At 47.1% G+C, this 24,872-nt stretch overlaps 1 protein-coding gene across 4 annotated transcripts in view; it reads right to left on the minus strand.

Moving 5' to 3' along the window:
* Positions 1-2,590: 2,590 nt before the first annotated feature.
* AHI1 (Abelson helper integration site 1) overlaps positions 2,591-24,872 on the minus strand; it is a 688,430-nt gene continuing 666,148 nt past the window's right edge. For all 4 annotated transcript variants that reach the window (XM_063917381.1, XM_063917377.1, XM_063917376.1 and 1 more), the window contains one exon: positions 2,591-5,017. In XM_063917381.1, coding sequence (XP_063773451.1) covers positions 4,816-5,017 — 202 coding nt within the window. In that variant the 3' untranslated portion in view covers positions 2,591-4,815. The remainder of the gene's footprint in view (positions 5,018-24,872) is intronic.

A 24,872-nucleotide genomic window follows, 5' to 3' on the forward strand; every position in this document is an offset into this window, starting at 1 on the left:
AAAATTATATAAAAAAGACAATATTGGGGCTTATTCACTTCAACAATTTTTGTGTGTTTTACCTACAATTAATACTGTAAACTATATAAGTGTACAAATGACCAGGTTAAGTTTGTAGTTTTTGAATATTGGCAGCGTGTGTTTATCTTTCAGTCTGGTTTTTATTTTTCTCCGGTTTGTTAAGCAATAATTGCTGTTTTTTTAAAACTTTTTTCTTTTCTTTAGCAAGGAACATGTGCAGGAATTACTGTGGTTTGCATCTGGGGAATATTTCATACATCAATGCCCAAATGCTGCTAGTCTCACTTCTTCCTTTTCATCAATTGACTGGAATAGGATTATCTAATTTTAATTCAGTTTACATCCTCCCTAGAGAAATGTCATCCAACCATGATAGAGAAAAATATACACTGATGAGCCATGAGTTATGATTTTCATTTTCCATAAAAAATTTAATAGAGTAACAAACATTTGAAAGTGCTTCCAATACCTTATAAAACAATGCTGTATTTTAAACACACAGACAAAAAAATTTAATTAATAAATAATACAAATTAAATACAAAATCAATCCAATCATATTCAGTTAGTATCACTGAAAACACGTTCACATGTAAATATATGCATTAAATGGAATCATTTATCAAAAAGTAAATATAAAATGTAACAAATGTGATTTTAAAACAAAGTGCAAAATTTTCGTATTAATTAATTTTTCACAAAAAATATTTCATGTAATCATATGTATTTTACCATTGTGAGCAGGACTGTCTTACCCTTTGGGGGTCATTCAGACCTGATCGTTCGCTAGTGGTTTTTGCACTGCTGCGAGCAGATAGTCGCCGCCCATAGGGGAGTGTATTTTCGCTTTGCAAGTGTGTGACCGCATGTGCAGCCGGCCGGTACAAAAAAGTTTTGTGCAGTTTCTGAGTAGCTCAGAACTTACTCAGCCGCTGCGATCACTTCAGGCTGCCCGGGGCCGGAATTGACGTCAGACACCCGACCTGCAAACGCTTGGACACGCCTGCGTTTTCCAAACACTCACAGAAAACGGTCGGTTGCCACCCACAAACGACTTCTACCTGTCAATCTCCTTGCGATCGGCTGTGCGAACGGATTTTTCGTACAATCCATCGCTGGGCAACGATCCGCTTTATACTTGTACGACGCGCCTGCGCATTGCGGTGCATACATATGCGCAGTTCTGACCTGATCGCAGCGCAGTGAAAAAACAGCGTGCAATCAGGTCTGAATGACCCCCTTTGTCTGTTAAAACCTAGATTTGTTTTATTACTGCACTTTAGAGTATGCTGGCGTAATACAAATAATTGTTAATTATAATTATACATATACTGTATACATGGTGTTAATATTGGAACTTCTAGGACTTCTGAGCTGTAACATTTTTGCAAATGCAATTATTCACACAGGTGAGAACTTCTAACTATGGGGCTGAATCAGAGGTTAATGCTATAACTACAGCAGCTGCGTTTTTGTATGCAGCGGCTACGCTAAAATATACAAAAGTCACAGGAGGCTTCTTATGTTAATCCAGTGGTTCTCAAACGGTGTTCTGTGGCACCCTGGGGTGCCTCAGGACACATGCAGGGATGCCTTGGATTGGTAGCCCAGGACTAATTCCAATAATTTATGGTCAATACAATAGAGAAAACCAGTACTAGTGGCTGCCAATCATAAAATATATGGCAAACAGAAGTGAATCCTGTCCCACACCACAAAATTAAACCTGAGGATGGCATCTAAACACAATTTACTTCATTTATTTATTTTCCTTTAATTTCTCAATAATAAACTTTTGGTTAGGAGCGCCGTGAAGAAAATTCTGACACGCTACGGCACCGTGATTCAAAAAGTTTGGGAACCACTGTGTCAACCACTTAACTGACGATTTTTCCCTCAAAACCGTTCATAACATTTTTATTTTAAATGTATTTAACATAGTTTAAAAAGTATTTTTTTCATTATTTAAATATTATTTTATGCACATATGCAGAACGGATCTCCTCGTCAAAAACTGGTGTACACAGTTGGGAGGAGCGGTTACATGTGATCTGACCATGCCAGTCAAGTGGTTAAAAAATGGCTACTGCATGCTCCTGTGATCTGCTGCTGGGGTCTGGGACTCCAGATCAACAACAAAAAGGTCGACACACCTTAGGTCGACGCCAATTGGTCGACGCACCTTAGGTCGACATGGACAAAAGGTCGACATGGACAAAAGGTCGACAGGAGCAAGGTCGACGTGGAAAAAGGTCGACATGAGTTTTTTATGTTTTTTTGGTGTCGTTTTCTTCGTAGAGTGACCAGGAACCCCAATTAGTGCACCGCGTTCGCTCGCCATGCTTCGGGCATGGTGCCTTCGCTCCGCTCGGCACACTTTACCGTTCCAATCGTAGTCCACATGGATCATGAAGTATGAAAAAGTTCCAAAAAAAGAAAAAAAAAAAAAAAAAAACTCACGTCGACCTTTTTCCATGTCGACCTTGTTCCTGTCGACCTTTTGTCCATGTCGACCTAAGGTGTGTCGACCAATTGACGTCGACCTAAGGTGTGTCGACCTTTTTGTTGTCGACCTGGAGTCCGGATACCCTGCTGCTGTGCCGTAGAAGCAGCATCGATAAACTGCATGACAATCAGACATCTGAGTAACCTTCAGGTTCATTAAGATGACTGGGGCCTGCGAAGCTGCATCTGAGGACGCTGCTACAGCCCCCCAAGAAAAGGGTCTGAAGCGCCCTTATTTTCTGGAACACTGTTCATCGCCTCCCCAAATGCCAGTGCTGCTGCATTTGAGGCCCTGTGAGTGACATCGCTGTCTCTGTGTCAATGAGGCTTCTGCACATGTGCAGAGTAAAAGATTAATTACCAGCATTGGTGGGGCATAAGGATTCTTGTGACAAGCATGAAATACTTAAGCTCACAGGCGTATCTAGAATGGGTGCAAGGTGTGCGGTGCAGGGCCCAGGGGGCCCACAACGCACACCCATATATTTATACTTACTCCTCCGGAGTCCTGCTGCAGGTCTAAATCCCTGGGAAAGTTGTCACCGTGGCTATTTTCCCAATGATTTGTGCAAGCGCAATAGCGATGTCCCCAAAAACAAGAAGCAGACACCATGTTCCCAGAGACCTGCGCATGTGCAGAAGACGCTAGCATAAAGCCAGAATCTACTCGCTGCCAGAGATGAGGGGTCCCGCATGGAGGGCCCTCTCCACTATTAAAAATGCCCCTGATTAAGCACCTATAACAATATACCCCACCACACACTGGCTGCTTTAATTACTTTTATGTCAATCTATACCTCTTTTCTACAAGTGCAATACATTTATGTTACCTTCCATAGGGTCTATGGTTATTGGGGGTCATTCCGAGTTGATCGTAGCTGTGCTAAGTTTAGCACAGCTACGATCCTTAACGCAGACATGCGGGGGGACGCCCAGCACAGGGCTAGTCCGCCCCGCATGTCAGTGCCGGCCCCCCCGCACAAATACAAAAGCATCGCACAGAGGCGATGTCTTTGTATTTGAGTAGTAACTCCCGGCCAGCGCAGCTCCTGCTCCACGCCTGCGTTGGCCGGACCGCTCCCCCTAAACGGCGGCTAAACGCCGCCATTCAGCCCCCTCCCGCCTAGCGACCGCCTCTGTTTCAGAGGCGATCGCTAGGCAACGATGACTGCCATGCACCGGCGCACGCATGTGCAGTTCCGAACCGATCGCACGGCTGCGAAGAAGTGCAGCGTGCGATCGGGTCGGAATGACCCCCATTATTAGCAGTGTGGATAATAATCAGCTACAAGGTATCGATGTAAATGCTAAGCTATAGCAGAATCATACTGACCCAAATAGTATAAAATCATACTTCGGATTTGTATATGGCTTTGTTACAGTTATGAAGCAACATGACGAACACTAATTTATTACATGATATCACTCCATGCAAATAATTAAAATATACCTTCCAGAGGGAAGCAAAATATCAGATGCTACATTTATGGGATTATATGGGATTGTATTTCTGTATACAATCAGTACTTTCTACAGTACTTAGTAGTTGTATGTTTTACAATTTTGCATAGATTGTCTCTGCCAGGAAGATTCATCATTTAAAATTAAAATCCAGTTTGTGCAAGGTTAATTCTTCAGGCGATCTTCACAAACCCACAATGTACATAGCAGCCAGAGCTTAAATTGTATAATAGTCAACAGAGGTGAGCAAACAGGTTTTAAAGATCCTGTATTCTCCTCCCCCATCTCATCTGCTCAGAAAAATATTGTAAAACCCTTGGCTGTTTTACATGTTAGAGAGCAAAACTTTAATGAAGGATTTTAAAGAAAAAATAGATGTATAGTCACGTATGACACAGAGATTGTATGTTCTGCCAAAAATAATAAATTATGAGCAATGTGAATAACATTAAAACATTGCAGTATTTCTGATCTTCATCAATAATAAGATGTATTTAATTATGGCTTTAGTTTTGCTTGAACTGTAAATATCAATTCAGTTTAAAATTAATTCTGATTTTAAAAATACCCCTGAGAACAGAAAATACACACTGCTGTGTAATACATAGGGCAGTCCACCTTACCCTCTTTACTTGGTGCCCCTAAGTAGTAATACAGTGACATTACCTCCCCTAGGTCCCCACCGCTGCCTGAGAGTTGGTGCTGGTCAGACAAGAGAATCCTGATCAGAAATGTGAATGTGTTTCTGGCAACTCACTGGATAGGAACAAGACTATCAAAATGTTGATATTTATTATATCTTCCTTAGTTATGGAAGCGATCTTGAATGTCACACATCTGGCTCGAATGCAGTATTTGTTTTCCCAACTGCAATTATTTCTTTATAGCCTTTCTTTTTTTTCTGTTTAACATCGCTCTCTTGCTTATTCAACCCTGACTCCACAGATGTGGAGGGTCCTGTTTGAAGGGCCACTCGTGGGGAACTTATGTCAGGTGGTTCTGTCATCTGCCATATCTTCTGTATTTTCCCTCTATTAAATTGAAAAAAGGAAGTCAGCACTTGAGATACTATATAGAGGATATACATATTTATAAACGACGAACAGGTTAACGTATAGCGCACAAAATAGTAGCTTTGCTCTTGCTGAGGTGATGCTCCTACATTTCAGCCAAAGTGGCTAGGTTTACAGAGTAAGATGGCGGCATTTGCGGAGGAGTCGGATGAAGTGAGGAGATTTCCTTACAAAGTACAGAGTACGAGTACTCATATATTGTAACAAGAAAGCACACAACCATTTTCTTGAATATTGCACAACCTGTAAGTTGTGGTTTCAGACTTTATATTATACTTTTATTGGAACCTCTTATGGGTCTTCATGTTGCACTTCAGTGGAGAAATACATTTTTAGGCTGTTTCCAAGGTATGTAACAAAAATACTGTATTAACACACACACACACACTACAAACTTTCCAGATGTCTCCTTTCTCTAATACATGCAATCTCTTTTAAAACTATTAAGTTAACAAATTCCAATGATATTTTGTACATCAGTGAAAATCCTTTCCAATTATTGGCCGAATGTAATGACGCCTGAGTTGGCCGGAGGTGCGGATTCCTGACTGAACTCGGACGTTATTTTTAAAGCAGCAATCATGTACAATGTAAAACCATGCCTTGTAAATGATTGCCGCTTTAAAAAAAAAAGTCCACGTTCGGCCGGGAAACCGCACCTCCAGCTAACTCGGATGTCAGTACATCAGGCCCTAAGTACAGGTTCAGTATCCCTTATCCAAAATGATTGGGACCAGAGGTATTTTGGATATCGGATTTTTCTGTATTTTGGAATAATTGCATACCATAATGAGATATCATGGCGATGGGACCTAAATCTAAGCACAGAATGCATTTATGTTTCATATACACCTTATACAGACAGCCTGAAGGTAATTGAAGCCAATATTTTTAATAACTTTGTGCATTAAACAAAGTGTGTGTACATTCACACAATTCATTTATGTTTCATATACACCTTATACACACAGCCTGAAGGTCATTTAATACAATATTTTTAATAACTTTGTGTATTAAACAAAGTTTGTGTACATTGAGCCATCAGAAAACAAAGGTTTCACTATCTCACTCTCCCTTAAAAAAGTCCGTATTTCGGAATATTCTGTATTTCGGAATATTTGGATATGGGATACTCAACCTGTATTGGCTTTCTGTGTTTGTATGTCTGTCTATTTATCAAGCATCGTATTTCACAATAGGTGCTTTTTCAATGGCTCACAGGTTACTAAGTCAGATCTTTTTATGTTGACCTGCTGTAAATTTACTGTTTGTCAACCTCAGGAGAGTAACAATAAATTCCCAGCTACAGTAGCTCTCTATAAGTAAAGGAATAAACATATATTTACATTATCCATGTGACTACTACAAATATAAATTACAATTATGCCCCAACAATCCAAAAGATCTTAAATGGTAATAACAGTGACAACAGAAATAATGCATAAGAAAAAAGAAAACAAAAATATCTAAAATAAACAATGAATAGATAGATAGATAGATAGATAGATAGATAGATAGATAGATAGATAGATAGAGGGGCATTTCTAGAGAGGAGAATCCCCCTCCTCTCTAGCCGCCAGCGCTGTATTTCTGGGCAATAGGGTCCCTAGGGGACCAATGGCGCCCACAATTTTCCCAGTGATTTGTGCAGTGCTGCTGCTGTGCCACGGGACTCCGGATGGTAAGTATTAAAAATAATGGTTGCAAGGTGAGCGATGTGGACCCTGGTGGCCCGTGTGCACCGCACACTCTGCACCCGTTATAAATACGCCAGTGGACAGATAGCCAGTCAGAGTAGGAAAATAAAAGTATTAGTTTCTAGTCCCTACTACCTATACTTTTTTCTTTTTCACTCATACTGTAGGTCCACACATCTGTAATGGGAAGCTTTATGGAGGGGGAAATTGGGAAAAATAAGATTTTACTTACCGATAAATCTATTTCTCGGAGTCCGTAGTGGATGCTGGGGTTCCTGAAAGGACCATGGGGAATAGCGGCTCCGCAGGAGACAGGGCACAAAAAGTAAAGCTTTTTCAGATCAGGTGGTGTGCACTGGCTCCTCCCCCTATGACCCTCCTCCAGACTCCAGTTAGGTACTGTGCCCGGACGAGCGTACACAATAAGGGAGGATTTTGAATCCCGGGTAAGACTCATACCAGCCACACCAATCACACCGTACAACCTGTGATCTAAACCCAGTTAACAGTATGATAACAGCGGAGCCTCTGAAAGATGGCTTCCTTCAACAATAACCCAAATTAGTTAACAATAACTATGTACAATTTATGCAGATAATCCGCACTTGGGATGGGCGCCCAGCATCCACTACGGACTCCGAGAAATAGATTTATCGGTAAGTAAAATCTTATTTTCTCTATCGTCCTAGTGGATGCTGGGGTTCCTGAAAGGACCATGGGGATTATACCAAAGCTCCCAAACGGGCGGGAGAGTGCGGATGACTCTGCAGCACCGAATGAGAGAACTCCAGGTCCTCCTTAGCCAGAGTATCAAATTTGTAAAATTTTACAAACGTGTTCTCCCCTGACCACGTAGCTGCTCGGCAAAGTTGTAATGCCGAGACCCCTCGGGCAGCCGCCCAAGATGAGCCCACCTTCCTTGTGGAGTGGGCCTTTACAGATTTAGGCTGTGGCAGGCCTGCCACAGAATGTGCAAGTTGGATTGTGCTACAGATCCAACGAGCAATCGTCTGCTTAGACGCAGGAGCACCCATCTTGTTGGGTGCATACAATATAAACAACGAGTCAGATTTTCTGACTCCAGCTGTCCTTGCAATATATATTTTTAATGCTCTGACAACGTCCAGTAACTTGGAGTCCTCCAAGTCACTTGTAGCCGCAGGCACTACAATAGGCTGGTTCAGATGAAATGCTGACACCACCTTAGGGAGAAAATGCGGACGAGTCCGCAGTTCTGCCCTGTCCGAATGGAAAATCAGATATGGGCTTTTGTAAGATAAAGCTGCCAATTCTGATACTCTCCTGGCAGAAGCCAGGGCTAGAAGCATGGTCACTTTCCAAGTGAGATATTTCAAATCCACCTTATTTAGTGGTTCAAACCAATGAGATTTTAGAAAGTCCAAAACCACATTGAGATCCCACGGTGCCACTGGAGGCACCACAGGAGGCTGTATATGCAGCACTCCCTTAACAAAGGTCTGGACTTCAGGGACTGAAGCCAATTCTTTTTGAAAGAAAATCGACAGGGCCGAAATTTGAACCTTAATAGATCCCAATTTGAGACCCATAGACAATCCTGATTGCAGGAAATGTAGGAATCGACCCAGTTGAAATTCCTCCGTCGGAGCACTCCGATCTTCGCACCACGCAACATATTTTTGCCAAATTCGGTGATAATGTTGCACGGTTACTTCCTTCCTTGCTTTAATCAAAGTAGGAATGACTTCTTCCGGCATGCCTTTTTCCTTTAGGATCCGGCGTTCAACCGCCATGCCGTCAAACGCAGCCGCGGTAAGTCTTGAAACAGACAGGGACCCTGCTGAAGCAAGTCCCTCCTTAGAGGTAGAGGCCACGGATCTTCCGTGATCATCTCTTGAAGTTCCGGGTACCAAGTCCTTCTTGGCCAATCCGGAACCACTAGTATCGTTCTTACGCCTCTTTGCCGTATAATTCTCAATACTTTTGGTATGAGAGGCAGAGGAGGAAACACATACACCGACTGGTACACCCAAGGCGTTACCAGCGCGTCCACAGCTATTGCCTGCGGATCTCTTGACCTGGCGCAATACCTGTCCAGTTTTTTGTTGAGGCGAGACGCCATCATGTCCACCATTGGTCTTTCCCAACGGGTTACCAGCATGTGGAAGACTTCTGGATGAAGTCCCCACTCTCCCGGGTGAAGATCGTGTCTGCTGAGGAAGTCTGCTTCCCAGTTGTCCACTCCCGGGATGAACACTGCTGACAGTGCTATCACATGATTCTCTGCCCAGCGAAGAATCCTTGCAGCTTCTGCCATTGCACTCCTGCTTCTTGTGCCGCCCTGTCTGTTCACATGGGCGACTGCCGTGATGTTGTCCGACTGGATCAACACCGGTTTTCCCTGAAGCAGAGGTTCTGCCTGGCTTAGAGCATTGTATATTGCTCTTAGTTCCAGAATGTTTATGTGAAGAGACGTTTCCAGGCTCGTCCATACTCCCTGGAAGTTTCTTCCTTGTGTGACTGCTCCCCAGCCTCTCAGGCTGGCGTCCGTGGTCACCAGGATCCAATCCTGTATGCCGAATCTGCGGCCCTCCAATAGATGAGGACTCTGCAACCACCACAGAAGAGACACCCTTGTCCTTGGAGACAGGGTTATCCGTAGGTGCATCTGAAGATGCGACCCTGACCATTTGTCCAACAGATCCCTTTGGAAAATTCTTGCGTGGAATCTGCCGAATGGAATTGCTTCGTAAGAAGCCACCATTTTTCCCAGGACTCTTGTGCATTGATGTACAGACACCTTTCCTGGTTTTAGGAGGTTCCTGACAAGCTCGGATAACTCCTTGGCTTTTTCCTCCGGGAGAAAAACCTTTTTCTGAACCGTGTCCAGAATCATCCCTAGGAACAGCAGACGAGTTGTCGGCATTAACTGGGATTTTGGAATATTCAGAATCCACCCGTGCTGTTTTAGCACTTCTTGAGACAGTGCTAATCCCATCTCTAGCTGTTCTCTGGACCTCGCCCTTATTAGGAGATCGTCCAAGTATGGGATAATTAATATGCCTTTTCTTCGAAGAAGAATCATCATCTCGGCCATTACCTTTGTAAAGATCCGAGGTGCCGTGGACAATCCGAACGGCAGCGTCTGAAACTGATAGTGACAGTTTTGTACAACGAACCTGAGGTACCCCTGGTGTGAGGGGTAAATTGGAACGTGGAGATACGCATCCTTGATGTCCAAGGATACCATAAAGTCCCCCTCTTCCAGGTTCGCTATCACTGCTCTGAGTGACTCCATCTTGAACTTGAACTTCTTTATGTACAGGTTCAAGGACTTCAGATTTAGAATAGGCCTTACCGAGCCATCCGGCTTCGGTACCACAAAAAGAGTGGAATAATACCCCTTCCCTTGTTGTAGAAGAGGTACCTTGACTATCACCTGCTGAGAGTACAGCTTGTGAATGGCTTCCAAAACCGTCTCCCTTTCGGAGGGGGACGTTGGTAAAGCAGACTTCAGGAAACGGCGAGGTGGATCTGTCTCTAATTCCAACCTGTACCCTTGAGATATTATCTGCAGGATCCAGGGATCTACCTGCGAGTGAGCCCACTGCGCGCTGTAATTTTTGAGACGACCGCCCACCGTCCCCGAGTCCGCTTGAGAAGCCCCAGCGTCATGCTGAGGCTTTTGTAGAAGCCGGGGAGGGCTTCTGTTCCTGGGAAGGAGCTGCGTGTTGCTGTCTCTTCCCTCGACCTCTGCCTCGTGGCAGATATGAATAGCCCTTTGCTCTCTTATTTTTAAAGGAACGAAAGGGCTGCGGTTGAAAAGTCGGTGCCTTTTTCTGTTGGGGAGTGACTTGAGGTAGAAAGGTGGATTTCCCGGCTGTAGCCGTGGCCACCAAATCTGATAGACCGACTCCAAATAACTCCTCCCCTTTATACGGCAAAACTTCCATATGCCGTTTTGAATCCGCATCGCCTGTCCACTGTCGCGTCCATAAAGCTCTTCTGGCCGAAATGGACATAGCACTTACCCGTGATGCCAGTGTGCAGATATCCCTCTGTGCATCACGCATATAAAGAAATGCATCCTTTATTTGTTCTAACGACAGTAAAATATTGTCCCTGTCCAGGGTATCAATATTTTCAATCAGGGACTCTGACCAAACTACCCCAGCACTGCCCATCCAGGCAGTCGCTACAGCTGGTCGTAGTATAACACCTGCATGTGTGTATATACTTTTTTGGATATTTTCCATCCTCCTATCTGATGGATCTTTAAGTGCGGCCGTCTCAGGAGAGGGTAACGCCACTTGTTTAGATAAGCGTGTTAGCGCCTTGTCCACCCTAGGAGGTGTTTCCCAGCGCTCCCTAACCTCTGGCGGGAAAGGGTATAATGCCAATAATTTCTTTGAAATTATCAGCTTTTTATCAGGGGCAACCCACGCTTCATTACACACGTCATTTAATTCTTCTGATTCAGGAAAAACTATAGGTAGTTTTTTCATACCCCACATAATACCCTGTTTAGTGGTACCTGTAGTATCAGCTAAATGTAACGCCTCCTTCATTGCCAAAATCATATAACGTGTGGCCCTACTGGAAAATACGGTTGAATCGTCACCGTCACCACTGGAGTCAGTGCCTGCGTCTGGGTCTGTGTCGACCGACTGAGGCAAAGGGCGTTTCACAGCCCCTGACGGTGTTTGAGTCGCCTGGACAGGCACTAATTGATTGTCCGGCCGCCTCATGTCGTCAAACGACTGCTTTAGCGTGTTGACACTATCCCGTAGTTCCATAAATAAAGGCATCCATTCTGGTGTCGACTCCCTAGGGGGTGACATCCTCATATTTGGCAATTGCTCCGCCTCCACACCAATATCGTCCTCATACATGTCGACACACACGTACCGACACACAGCAGACACACAGGGAATGCTCCTAACGAAGACAGGACCCACTAGCCCTTTGGGGAGACAGAGGGAGAGTTTGCCAGCACACACCAAAAGCGCTATATATATATCAGGGATAGCCTTATAATAAGTGCTCCCTTATAGCTGCTTTGTTATATCAAAATATCGCCATAAATTTGCCCCCCCCTCTCTGTTTTACCCTGTTTCTGTAGTGCAGTGCAGGGGAGAGACTTGGGAGCCGTCCTGACCAGCGGAGCTGTGAGAGGAAATGGCGCCGTGTGCTGAGGAGATAGGCCCCGCCCCTTTTCTGGCGGGCTCGTCTCCCGCTATTTAGAAAAATCAGGCAGGGGTTAAATATCTCCATATAGCCTCTAGGGGCTATATGTGAGGTATTTTTAGCCTTTATAGGTATTCATTTGCCTCCCAGGGCGCCCCCCTCCCAGCGCCCTGCACCCTCAGTGACTGCCGTGTGAAGTGTGCTGAGAGGAAAATGGCGCACAGCTGCAGTGCTGTGCGCTACCTTTAGAAGACTGCAGGAGTCTTCAGCCGCCGATTCTGGACCTCTTCTGACTTCAGCATCTGCAAGGGGGCCGGCGGCGCGGCTCCGGTGACCATCCAGGCTGTACCTGTGATCGTCCCTCTGGAGCTTGATGTCCAGTAGCCAAGAAGCCAATCCATCCTGCACGCAGGTGAGTTGACTCCTTCTCCCCTCAGTCCCTCGCTGCAGTGATCCTGTTGCCAGCAGGAATCACTGTAAAATAAAAAACCTAGCTAAACTTTTTCTAAGCAGCTCTTTAGGAGAGCCACCTAGATTGCACCCTTCTCGGCCGGGCACAAAAATCTAACTAATTTAACTAACTGGAGTCTGGAGGAGGGTCATAGGGGGAGGAGCCAGTGCACACCACCTGATCTGAAAAAGCTTTACTTTTTGTGCCCTGTCTCCTGCGGAGCCGCTATTCCCCATGGTCCTTTCAGGAACCCCAGCATCCACTAGGACGATAGAGAAAGAGAAGATTCTAAAGTGCTGTGGCAAGTGAAAAGGAGAGAGCGATTAGAGAAAGGGATTGATGGGGAAAGTAACAGTGAGAGGAAGGAGAGGCAGAGGAAATATGATGATTGAAGTGCTGTACGATATGGATGTAGGTCTGCATGGTTTGTCTCCAGGTACATAGCTTCAGCTCCAGCATGCCTGTACCATAAATATCTCAGACAGAGTGAGTCTCTTGCAGCTTACAAGCAGAGCATGAGGAAAGGAGATGTCAACATTCAAAACATCCCATCCAGCCCGGGGAATGTGATTTAAAGTTGCACTGCTACCCACATATTACCTTGTACTAACCCCCGTCCGTCCCTAGATGGTGTCCTATGGGAAACAGCAGCATATTTAAATTGTATATATCTCTATATCTTATATTATTAAAAAAAAAAATATTTCATTGTGGAGCCTGAAAAGTAAAATAAGAATTTACTTACCGATAATTCTATTTCTCATAGTCCGTAGTGGATGCTGGGGACTCCGAAAGGACCATGGGGAATAGCGGCTCCGCAGGAGACTGGGCACAAAAGTAAAAGCTTTAGGACTACCTGGTGTGCACTGGCTCCTCCCCCTATGACCCTCCTCCAAGCCTCAGTTAGGATACTGTGCCCGGACGAGCGTACACAATAAGGAAGGATTTTGAATCCCGGGTAAGACTCATACCAGCCACACCAATCACACCGTACAACTTGTGATCTGAACCCAGTTAACAGCATGATAACAGAGGAGCCTCTGAAAAGATGGCTCACAACAATAATAACCCGATTTTTGTAACAATAACTACCGTATTTGCCGGCGTATAAGACGACTGGGCGTATAAGACGACCCCCAACATTTCCACTCAAAATATAGAGTTTGTTATATACTTGCCGTATAAGACTACCCCCTTCCACACACCAAATAAAACGTAAAAGAACATCAGATTTGTGACATACTGTATATTATGACCTGATAAGAGATTTGGATAGGGAGTATTTATCAAGGTATGCATAAGAAGGGGGGGAGGGGGCGAGGAGAAAGTTGTAAAATGTATAAAAGTATACCCCTGTGTGCATTTGTTGTTACCGGTTTCACATGAGTGCCATTAGTATTAGTATTAGTGCCATTACAGTACCTGTCATTGTCACCATTGTACGGCCACAACGCAACCGCAGCGCCGCCGGCCAGTCCCTGCATCTCCCTGTAATTGGCACTAGTGACCCGCCGCAGCCGCACTGGATACCGCGCGATACTGGATGGTATGTAGAATGAGGTGGGCGGGCATCGGGAGGCCACTATGGGCACCGGGTGAGTATCGGAAGGCCAATATGGCAGCTATGTCTATCCCAACTGAAGTGCACCCGGCGTATAAGACGACCCCCCAACTTGGAGGCATGTTTTTCAGGGCAAAAAAGTAGTCTTATACGCCAGCAAATACTGTATGTACAAGTATTGCAGACAATCCGCACTTGGGATGGGCGCCCAGCATCCACTACGGACTATGAGAAATAGAATTATCGGTAAGTAAATTCTTATTTTCTCTGACGTCCTAGTGGATGCTGGGGACTCCGAAAGGACCATGGGGATTATACCAAAGCTCCCAAACGGGCGGGAGAGTGCGGATGACTCTGCAGCCCGAATGAGAGAACTCCAGGTCCTCCTCAGCCAGGGTATCAAATTTGTAGAATTTAGCAAACGTGTTTGCCCCTGACCAAGTAGCTGCTCGGCAAAGTTGTAAAGCCGAGACCCCTCGGGCAGCCGCCCAAGATGAGCCCACTTTCCGCGTGGAATGGGCTTTAACAGATTTTGGCTGTGGCAGGCCTGCCACAGAATGTGCAAGCTGAATTGTACTACAAATCCAACGAGCAATAGTCTGCTTAGAAGCAGGAGCACCCAGCTTGTTGGGTGCATACAGGATAAACAGCGAGTCAGATTTTCTGACTCCAGCCGTCCTGGAAACATATATTTTCAGGGCCCTGACTACGTCCAGCAACTTGGAATCCTCCAAGTCCCTAGTAGCCGCAGGTACCACAATAGGCTGGTTTAAGTGAAACGCTGAAACCACCTTAGGGAGAAATTGAGGACGAGTCCTCAATTCTGCCCTGTCCGTATGAAAAATTAGGTAAGGGCTTTTATAGGATAAAGCCGCCAATTCTGAGACACGCCTGGCTGAAGCCAGGGCTAACAGCATTACCACTTTCCATGTGAGATATTTTAAGTCCACAGTGGTGAGTGGTTCAAACCAATGTGATTTTAGGAACCCCAAAACTACATTGAGATCCCAAGGTGCCACTGGAGGCACAAAAGGAGGCTGTATATGCAGTACCCCCTTGACAAACGTCTGAACTTCAGGAACTGAAGCTAGTTCTTTTTGGAAGAATATCGACAGGGCCGAAATTTGAACCTTAATGGACCCTAATTTTAGGCCCATAGACAGTCCTGTTTGCAGGAAATGCAGGAAACGACCCAGTTGAAATTCCTCTGTAGGGGCCTTCCTGGCCTCACACCACGCAACATATTTACGCCAAATACGGTGATAATGTTGCACAGTTACATCCTTCCTGGCTTTGATCAGGGTAGGGATGACTTCATCCGGAATGCCTTTTTCCTTCAGGATCCGGCGTTCAACCGCCATGCCGTCAAACGCAGCCGCGGTAAGTCTTGGAACAGACAGGGTCCCTGCTGGAGCAGGTCCTTTCTTAGAGGTAGAGGCCACGGGTCTTCCGTGAGCATCTCTTGAAGTTCCGGGTACCAAGTCCTTCTTGGCCAATCCGGAGCCACGAGTATAGTCCTTACTCCTCTCCTTCTTATGATTCTCAGTACCTTGGGTATGAGAGGCAGAGGAGGGAACACATACACTGACTGGTACACCCACGGTGTTACCAGAGCGTCCACAGCTATTGCCTGAGGGTCCCTTGACCTGGCGCAATATCTGTCCAGTTTTTTGTTGAGGCGGGACGCCATCATGTCCACCTTTGGTTTTTCCCAACGGTTCACAATCATGTGGAAGACTTCTGGGTGAAGTCCCCACTCTCCCGGGTGGAGGTCGTGTCTGCTGAGGAAGTCTGCTTCCCAGTTGTCCACTCCCGGAATGAACACTGCTGACAGTGCTATCACATGATTTTCCGCCCAGCGAAGAATCCTTGCAACTTCCGTCATTGCCCTCCTGCTTCTTGTGCCGCCCTGTCTGTTTACGTGGGCGACTGCCGTGATGTTGTCCGACTGGATCAACACCGGCTGACCCTGAAGCAGAGGCCTTGCCTGACTTAGGGCATTGTAAATGGCCCTTAGTTCCAGGATATTTATGTGAAGTGAAGTTTCCATGCTTGACCACAAGCCCTGGAAATTTCTTCCCTGTGTGATTGCTCCCCAGCCTCTCAGGCTGGCATCCGTGGTCACCAGGACCCAGTCCTGAATGCCGAATCTGCGGCCCTCTAGAAGATGAGCACTCTGTAACCACCACAGGAGAGACACCCTTGTCCTTGGAGACAGGGTTATCCGCTGATGCATTTGAAGATGCGATCCGGACCATTTGTCCAGCAGATCCCACTGAAAAGTTCTTGCGTGGAATCTGCCGAATGGAATCGCTTCGTAAGAAGCCACCATTTTTCCCAGGACCCTTGTGCATTGATGCACTGACACTTGGCCTGGTTTTAGGAGGTTCCTGACTAGGTCGGATAACTCCCTGGCTTTCTCCTCCGGGAGAAACACCTTTTTCTGGACTGTGTCCAGAATCATCCCTAGGAACAGCAGACGTGTCGTCGGAATCAGCTGCGATTTTGGAATATTTAGAATCCACCCGTGCTGTCGTAGTACTACTTGAGATAGTGCTACTCCGACCTCTAACTGTTCTCTGGACCTTGCCCTTATCAGGAGATCGTCCAAGTAAGGGATAATTAAGACGCCTTTTCTTCGAAGAAGAATCATCATTTCGGCCATTACCTTGGTAAAGACCCGGGGTGCCGTGGACAATCCAAACGGCAGCGTCTGAAACTGATAGTGACAGTTCTGTACCACAAACCTGAGGTACCCTTGGTGAGAAGGGCAAATTGGGACATGGAAGTAAGCATCCTTGATGTCCAGAGACACCATATAGTCCCCTTCTTCCAGGTTCGCTATCACTGCTCTGAGTGACTCCATCTTGAATTTGAACCTTTGTATGTAAGTGTTCAAGGATTTCAGATTTAAAATAGGTCTCACCGAGCCGTCCGGCTTCGGTACCACAAACAGCGTGGAATAATACCCCTTTCCCTGTTGTAGGAGGGGTACCTTGATTATCACCTGCTGGGAATACAGCTTGTGAATGGCTTCCAATACCTCCTCCCTGTCGGAGGGAGACGTTGGTAAAGCAGACTTCAGGAACCGGCGAGGGGGAGACGTCTCGAATTCCAATTTGTACCCCTGAGATACTACCTGCAGGATCAAGGGGTCCACTTGCGAGTGAGCCCACTGCGCGCTAAAATTCTTGAGACGGGCCCCCACCGTGCCTGAGTCCGCTTGTAAGGCCCCAGCGTCATGCTGAGGACTTGGCAGAAGCGGGGGAGGGCTTCTGTTCCTGGGAATTTCCATATGCCGTTTGGAATCCGCATCACCTGACCACTGTCACGTCCATAACCCTCTTCTGGCAGAAATGGACAGCGCACTTACTCTTGATGCCAGAGTGCAAATATCCCTCTGTGCATCTCGCATATATAGAAATGCATCCTTTAAATGCTCTATAGTCAATAATATACTGTCCCTGTCCAGGGTATCAATATTTTCAGTCAGGGAATCCGACCAAGCCACCCCAGCACTGCACATCCAGGCTGAGGCGATTGCTGGTCGCAGTATAATACCAGTATGTGTGTATATACTTTTTAGGATATTTTCCAGCTTCCTATCAGCTGGTTCCTTGAGGGCGGCCGTATCAGGAGACGGTAACGCCACTTGTTTTGATAAGCGTGTGAGCGCCTTATCTACCCTAGGGAGTGTTTCCCAACGCGCCCTAACCTCTGGCGGGAAAGGGTATAATGCCAATAATTTTTTAGAAATTAGCAGTTTTTTATCGGGGGAAACCCACGCTTCATCACACACCTCATTTAATTCATCTGATTCAGGAAAAACTACGGGTAGTTTTTTCACACCCCACATAATACCCTTTTTTGTGGTACTTGTAGTATCAGAAATGTTCAAAACCTCCTTCATTGCTGTGATCATGTAACGTGTGGCCCTACTGGAAAATACGTTTGTTTCCTCACCGTCGACACTGGAGTCAGTGTCCGTGTCTGGGTCTGTGTCGACCATCTGAGGTAACGGGCGCTTTAGAGCCCCTGACGGTGTTTGAGACGCCTGTACAGGTAATAACTGATTTGCCGGCTGTCTCATGTCGTCAACAGTCTTTTGTAAAGTGCTGACACTATCACGTAATTCCTTCCATAAGACCATCCAGTCAGGTGTCGACTCCCTAGGGGGTGACATCACTATTACAGGCAATTGCTCCGCCTCCATACCATTTTCCTCCTCATACATGTCGACACAACGTACCGACACACAGCACACACACAGGGAATGCTCAGATAGAGGACAGGACCCCACTAGACCTTTGGGGAGACAGAGGGAGAGTTTGCCAGCACACACCAGAGCGCTATATATATACAGGGATAACCTTATATAAGTGTTTTTCCCTTATATAGCTGCTGTATAGATTTATCTGCCAAATTAGTGCCCCCCCTCTCTTGTTTTACCCTGTTTCTGTAGTGCAGGACTGCAGGGGAGAGTCAGGGAGCTTCCCTCCAACGAAGCTGTGAGGAAAAATGTCGCCATAGGCGCCGCCCCCTTCTCGGCGGCCTTTCTCCCGCTTTTTTAAGGAAAAATTGGCAGGGGTTAAATGCATCCATATAGCCCAGGAGCTATATGTGATGTATTTTTTGCCATATAAGGTGTTTTTATTGCGTCTCAGGGCGCCCCCCCCCCCCAGCACCCTGCACCCTCAGTGACCGGAGTGTGAAGTGTGCTGAGAGCAATGGCGCACAGCTGCGGTGCTGTGCGCTACCTTATTGAAGACAGGACGTCTTCTGCCGCCGATTTTCCGGACCTCTTCAGTCTTCTGGCTCTGTAAGGGGGCCGGCGGCGCGGCTCTGGGACCCATCCATGGCTGGGCCTGTGATCGTCCCTCTGGAGCTAATGTCAAGTAGCCTAAGAAGCCCAATCCACTCTGCACGCAGGTGAGTTCGCTTCTTCTCCCCTTAGTCCCTCGGTGCAGTGAACCTGTTGCCAGCAGGATTCACTGAAAATAAAAAACCTATACTTAAACTTTTTTACTAAGCAGCTCAGGAGAGCCACCTAGTGAGCACCCTTCTCGTTCGGGCACAAAAATCTAACTGAGGCTTGGAAGAGGGTCATAGGGGGAGGAGCCAGTGCACACCAGGTAGTCCTAAAGCTTTTACTTTTGTGCCCAGTCTCCTGCGGAGCCGCTATTCCCCATGGTCCTTTCGGAGTCCCCAGCATCCACTAGGACGTCAGAGAAATAAAGTTTATGTTTTTCTTCAGGCAATTGTTATACTCAGCATACATTGTACAATTGTCTGGCTGATCCACTTGATATCGGTACAGTGTATGCGCACAACAAATCCGAAAGATGTAGATCAATCGGACACGTGGAATCGTCCAGCATGTCCATCTGATGCAATATTTTTTAAGTTACAAGTTGGCCGCATCTGGCAGTGTATGCAGTGCTGCAGCTGACCCATGGACATTTTCCCTGTTCTTACATAGGAGAGGTACAGGGAATGGTCTCCTCCCCAGACAAGGAACCCAGATATCATGTGACCATATACTGTGAGACATCTCAGTGTATGCCCGTGATATCTTATGGGAGTCAGGCTACCAGAAAAATACTGGACAGACAGGCATTTTATCTGACAGTGTGTACCCAGCATTAGTTATATGGATGCCAACGTAGCTCACCAGATCCACATCGCCAGGCAGCAAGTGGTTCTTGTGAAAAAATAAGAATTTACTCACCGGTAATTCTATTTCTCGTAGTCCGTAGTGGATGCTGGGTACTCCGTAAGGACCATGGGGAATAGACGGGCTCCGCAGGAGACTGGGCACTCTTAAAAGAAAGATTAGGTACTACATCTGGTGTGCACTGCCTCCTCCCTCTATGCCCCTCCTCCAGACCTCAGGGAAACTGTGCCCGGAAGAGCTGACATTACTAGGAAAGGATTTGGAATCCAGGGTAAGACTCATACCAGCCACACCAATCACACTGTACAACTTGTGATAACTATACCCAGTTAACAGTATGAACAACAACTGAGCCTCATTTAACAGATGGCTCATAACAAAACCCTATAGTTAAGCAATAACTATATACATGTATTGCAGAAAGTCCGCACTTGGGACGGGCTCCCAGCATCCACTACGGACTACGAGAAATAGAATTACCGGTGAGTAAATTATTATTTTCTCTGACGTCCTAGTGGATGCTGGGTACTCCGTAAGGACCATGGGGATTATACCAAAGCTCCCAAACGGGCGGGAGAGTGCGGATGACTCTGCAGCACCGAATGAGCAAACTCAAGGTCCTCCTCAGCCAGGGTATCAAACTTGTAGAATTTTGCAAAAGTGTTTGATCCCGACCAAGTAGCAGCTCGGCAAAGTTGTAAAGCCGAGACCCCTCGGGCAGCCGCCCAATAAGAGCCCACCTTCCTCATGGAATGGGCTTTTACTGATTTAGGATGCGGCAGTCCAGCCGCAGAATGAGCCTGCTGAATCGTGCTACAGATCCAGCGAGCAATAGTCTGCTTAGAAGCAGGAGCACCCAGCTTGTTGGGTGCATGCAGGATAAACAGCGAGTCGGTTTTCCTGACTCTAGCCGTCCTGGAAACATATATTTTCAGGGCCCGGACTACGTCCAGCCACTTGGAATCCTCCAAGTCCCGAGTAGCCGCAGGCACCACAATAGGTTGGTTCAAATGAAACGCTGATACCACCTTTGGGAGAAATTGGGGACGAGTCCTCAATTCTGCCCTGTCCATATGGAAAATCAGATATGGGCTTTTACAGGACAAAGCCGCCAATTCTGAGACACGCCTAGCTGAGGCCAAGGCCAACAGCATGACTACCTTCCACGTGAGATACTTCAACTCCACGGTCTGAAGTGGCTCAAACCAATGTGATTTTAGGAAATCCAACACAACGTTGAGATCCCAAGGTGCCACTGGAGGCACAAAAGGGGGCTGAATATGCAGCACTCCCTTAACAAACGTCTGAACTTCAGGCAGTGAAGCCAGTTCTTTTTGAAAGAAAATAGACAGGGCCGAAATCTGGACTTTAATGGATCCCAATTTTAGGCCCATAGTCACTCCTGACTGTAGGAAGTACAGAAATCGACCCAGCTGAAATTCCTCTGTTGGGGCCTTCCTGGCCTCACACCAAGCAACATATTTTCGCCATATGCGGTGATAATGTTTTGCTGTCACATCCTTCCTAGCTTTAATCAGCGTAGGAATGACTTCATACGGAATGCCCTTTTCCATTAGGATCCGGCGTTCAACCGCCATGCCGTCAAACGCAGTCGCGGTAAGTCTTGGAACAGACAGGGCCCCTGCTGCAGCAGGTCCTGTCGGAGCGGCAGAGGCCAAGGGTCCTCTGAGATCATTTCTTGTAGTTCCGGGTACCAAGTTCTTCTTGGCCAATCCGGAACGATGAGTATAGTTCTTACTCCTCTCTTTGAACACCGCTGACAGTGCTAGCACGTGATTCTCCGCCCATTGAAGAATCCTTGTGGCTTCTGCCATCGCCATCCTGCTTCTTGTGCCGCCCTGTCGGTTTACATGGGCGACCACCATGATGTTGTCTGACTGAATCAGCACCGGTTGGTTTTGAAGCAGGGGTTCTGCTTGACTCAGGGCATTGTAAATGGCCCTTAGTTCCAGAATATTTATGTGTAGGGAAGTCTCCTGACTCGACCACTGTCCTTGGAAGTTTCTTCCCTGAGTGACTGCCCCCCAACCTCGGAGGCTTGCATCCGTGGTCACCAGGACCCAGCCCTGAATGCCGAATCTGCGGCCCTCGAGAAGATGAGCACTCTGCAGCCACCACAGCAGAGACACCCTGGCCCTCGGGGACAGGGTGATCAACCGATGCATCTGAAGATGCGATCCGGACCACTTGTCTAACATCCCACTGAAAGATCCTTGCATGGAACCTGCCGAAGGGAATTGCTTCGTAAGAAGCTACCATCTTTCCCAGGACTCGCGTGCAGTGATGCACCGACACCTGTTTTGGTTTCAGGAGGTCCCTGACCAGAGATGACAATTCCTGGGCCTTCTCCTCCGGGAGAAACACCTTCTTCTGTTCTGTGTCCAGAATCATGCCCAAGAACAGCAGACGCGTCATAGGAATCAGCTGCGACTTTGGGATATTCAGAATCCAGCCGTGCTGCTGTAGCACTTCCCGAGATAGTGCTACTCCGACTAACAACTGCTCCTTGGACCTTGCCTTTATAAGGAGATCGTCCAAGTACGGGATAATTATAACTCCCTTCTTTCGAAGGAGTATCATCATTTCGGCCATTACCTTGGTAAATACCCTCGGTGCCGTGGACAGACCAAACGGCAACGTCTGGAATTGGTAATGACAGTCCTGTACCACAAACCTGAGGTACTCCTGGTGAGGTGGGTAAATGGGGACATGTAGGTAAGCATCCTTGATGTCCAGTGACACCATAAAATCCCCCTCTTCCAGGCTTGCAATAACCGCCCTGAGCGATTCCATTTTGAACTTGAACTTCCTTATATAAGTGTTCAAGGATTTCAAATTTAGAATGGGTCTCACCGAACCGTCTGGTTTCGGTACCACAAACATTGTGGAATAGTAACCCCGTCCCTGTTGAAGGAGGGGAACTTTGATTATCACCTGCTGAAGGTACAGCTTGTGAATTGCCGCCAGTACTACCTCCCTTTCCTTGGGAACAGCTGGCAAGGATGATTTGAGGTAACGGCGAGGGGGAGACGCCTCGAACTCCAGCTTGTATCCCTGAGATACCACCTGTAGAACCCAGAGATCCACCTGTGAGCGAACCCACTGGTCGCTGAAGTTCCGGAGACGCGCCCCCACAGCACCTGGCTCCACCTGTGGAGCCCCAGCGTCATGCGGTGGACTTAGTGGAAGCAGGGGATGATTTTTGTTCCTGGGAACTGGCTGTCTGGTGCAGCTTTTTCCCTCTACCCCTGCCTCTGGGCAGAAAGGATGCGCCTCTGACCCGCTTGCCTTTCTGAGGCCGAAAGGACTGTACTTGATAATACGGTGCTTTCTTAGGCTGTGAGGGAACCTGAGGTAAAAAAGTCGACTTCCCAGCTGTTGCTGTGGATACGAGGTCCGAGAGACCGTCCCCAAAGAATTCCTCACCCTTATAAGGCAAAACCTCCATGTGCCTTTTAGAATCCGCATCACCTGTCCACTGCCGAGTCCATAATACTCTCCTGGCAGAAATAGACATTGCATTAATTCTAGATGCCAGCCGGCAAATGTCCCTCTGTGCATCCCTCATATATAAGACGACGTCTTTAATATGCTCTATGGTTAGCAAAATAGTATCCCTGTCAAGGGAATCAATGTTATCTGACAGGGTATCAGACCAAGCAGCTGCAGCACTACACATCCATGCTGAAGCAATAGCAGGTCTCAGTATAGTACCTGAGTGTGTATACACAGACTTCAGGATAGCCTCCTGCTTTCTATCTGCAGGCTCCTTTAAGGCGGCCGTGTCCTGAGACGGCAGTGCCACCTTTTTTGATAAGCGTGTGAGCGCCTTGTCCACCCTAGGGGATGTTTCCCAACGTAACCTGCCCGTTGGCGGGAAAGGGTACGCCATTAGTAACCTCTTAGAAATCACTAATTTCTTATCTGGGGAACACCACGCTTCTTCACACAATTCATTTAACTCATCAGATGGGGGAAAAGTCACTGGCTGCTTTTTCTCCCCAAACATAATACCCTTTTTAGTGGTAACCGGGTTAATGTCAGAAATGTGCAACACATTTTTCATAGCCGTAATCATGCATCGGATGGCCCTTGTGGACTGTACATTTGTCTCATCCTCGTCTACACTGGAGTCAGACTCCGTGTCGACATCTGTGTCTGCCATCTGAGGTAGAGGGCGTGTTTGAGCCCCTGATGGCCTCTGAGATGCCTGGGCAGGCGCGGGCTGAGATGCCGGCTGTCCCAAAGCTGCGTCATCGAACCTTTTATGCAAGGAGTTGACACTGTCGGTTAATACCTTCCACATATCCATCCACTCTGGTGTCGGCCCCGCAGGGGGCGACATCACACTTATCGGCACCTGCTCCGCCTCCACGTAAGCGTCCTCCTCAAACATGTCGACACAGCCGTACCGACACACCGCACACACACACAGGGAATGCTCTGACTGAGGACAGGACCCCACAAAGTCCTTTGGGGAGACAGAGAGGGAGTATGCCAGCACACACCAGAGCGCTATATAACAGAGGGATTTACACTAACAGAAAGTAAATTTTCCCCCAATAGCTGCTTATATCACCTTTTGCGCCTAAATTAATGTCCCCCCCCCCTCTCTTTTTTACCCTTCTTGTAGTGTATACTGCAGGGGAGAGCCTGGGGAGCGTCCTTCCAGCGGAGCTGTGAAGAAAAAATGGCGCCGGTGTGCTGAGGGAGATAGCCCCGCCCCCTCCGCGGCGGGCTTCTCCCGCTTTTTTAATAATGTGTATGGCGGGGGATTAGGCACATATACAGTTTAAAACTGTATTATGTGCACATTTGCTAAAAAGGTATACATATTGCAGCCCAGGGCGCCCCCCCCCCCAGCGCCCTGCACCCACCAGTGACCGGAGCGTGTGGTGTGCTGTGGGAGCAATGGCGCACAGCTGCAGTGCTGTGCGCTACCTTATTGAAGACCGGAGTCTTCAGCCGCCGATTTTCTCCGGGTTCTTCCGTCTTCTGGCTCTGCAAGGGGGACGGCGGCGCGGCTCCGGGAACGGACGATCGAGGTCGGGCCCTGTGTTCGATCCCTCTGGAGCTAATGGTGTCCAGTAGCCTTAGAAGCACAAGCTAGCTGCACGCAGGTAGGTTTGCTTCTCTCCCCTCAGTCCCTCGTAGCAGTGAGTCTGTTGCCAGCAGATCTCACTGAAAATAAAAAACCTAACAAATACTTTCTTTTCTAGTAAGCTCAGGAGAGCCCACTAGGT

The sequence above is a fragment of the Pseudophryne corroboree genome, chromosome 4 (assembly GCF_028390025.1).
Source record: "Pseudophryne corroboree isolate aPseCor3 chromosome 4, aPseCor3.hap2, whole genome shotgun sequence".
Taxonomy (NCBI): Eukaryota; Metazoa; Chordata; class Amphibia; order Anura; family Myobatrachidae; genus Pseudophryne; species Pseudophryne corroboree.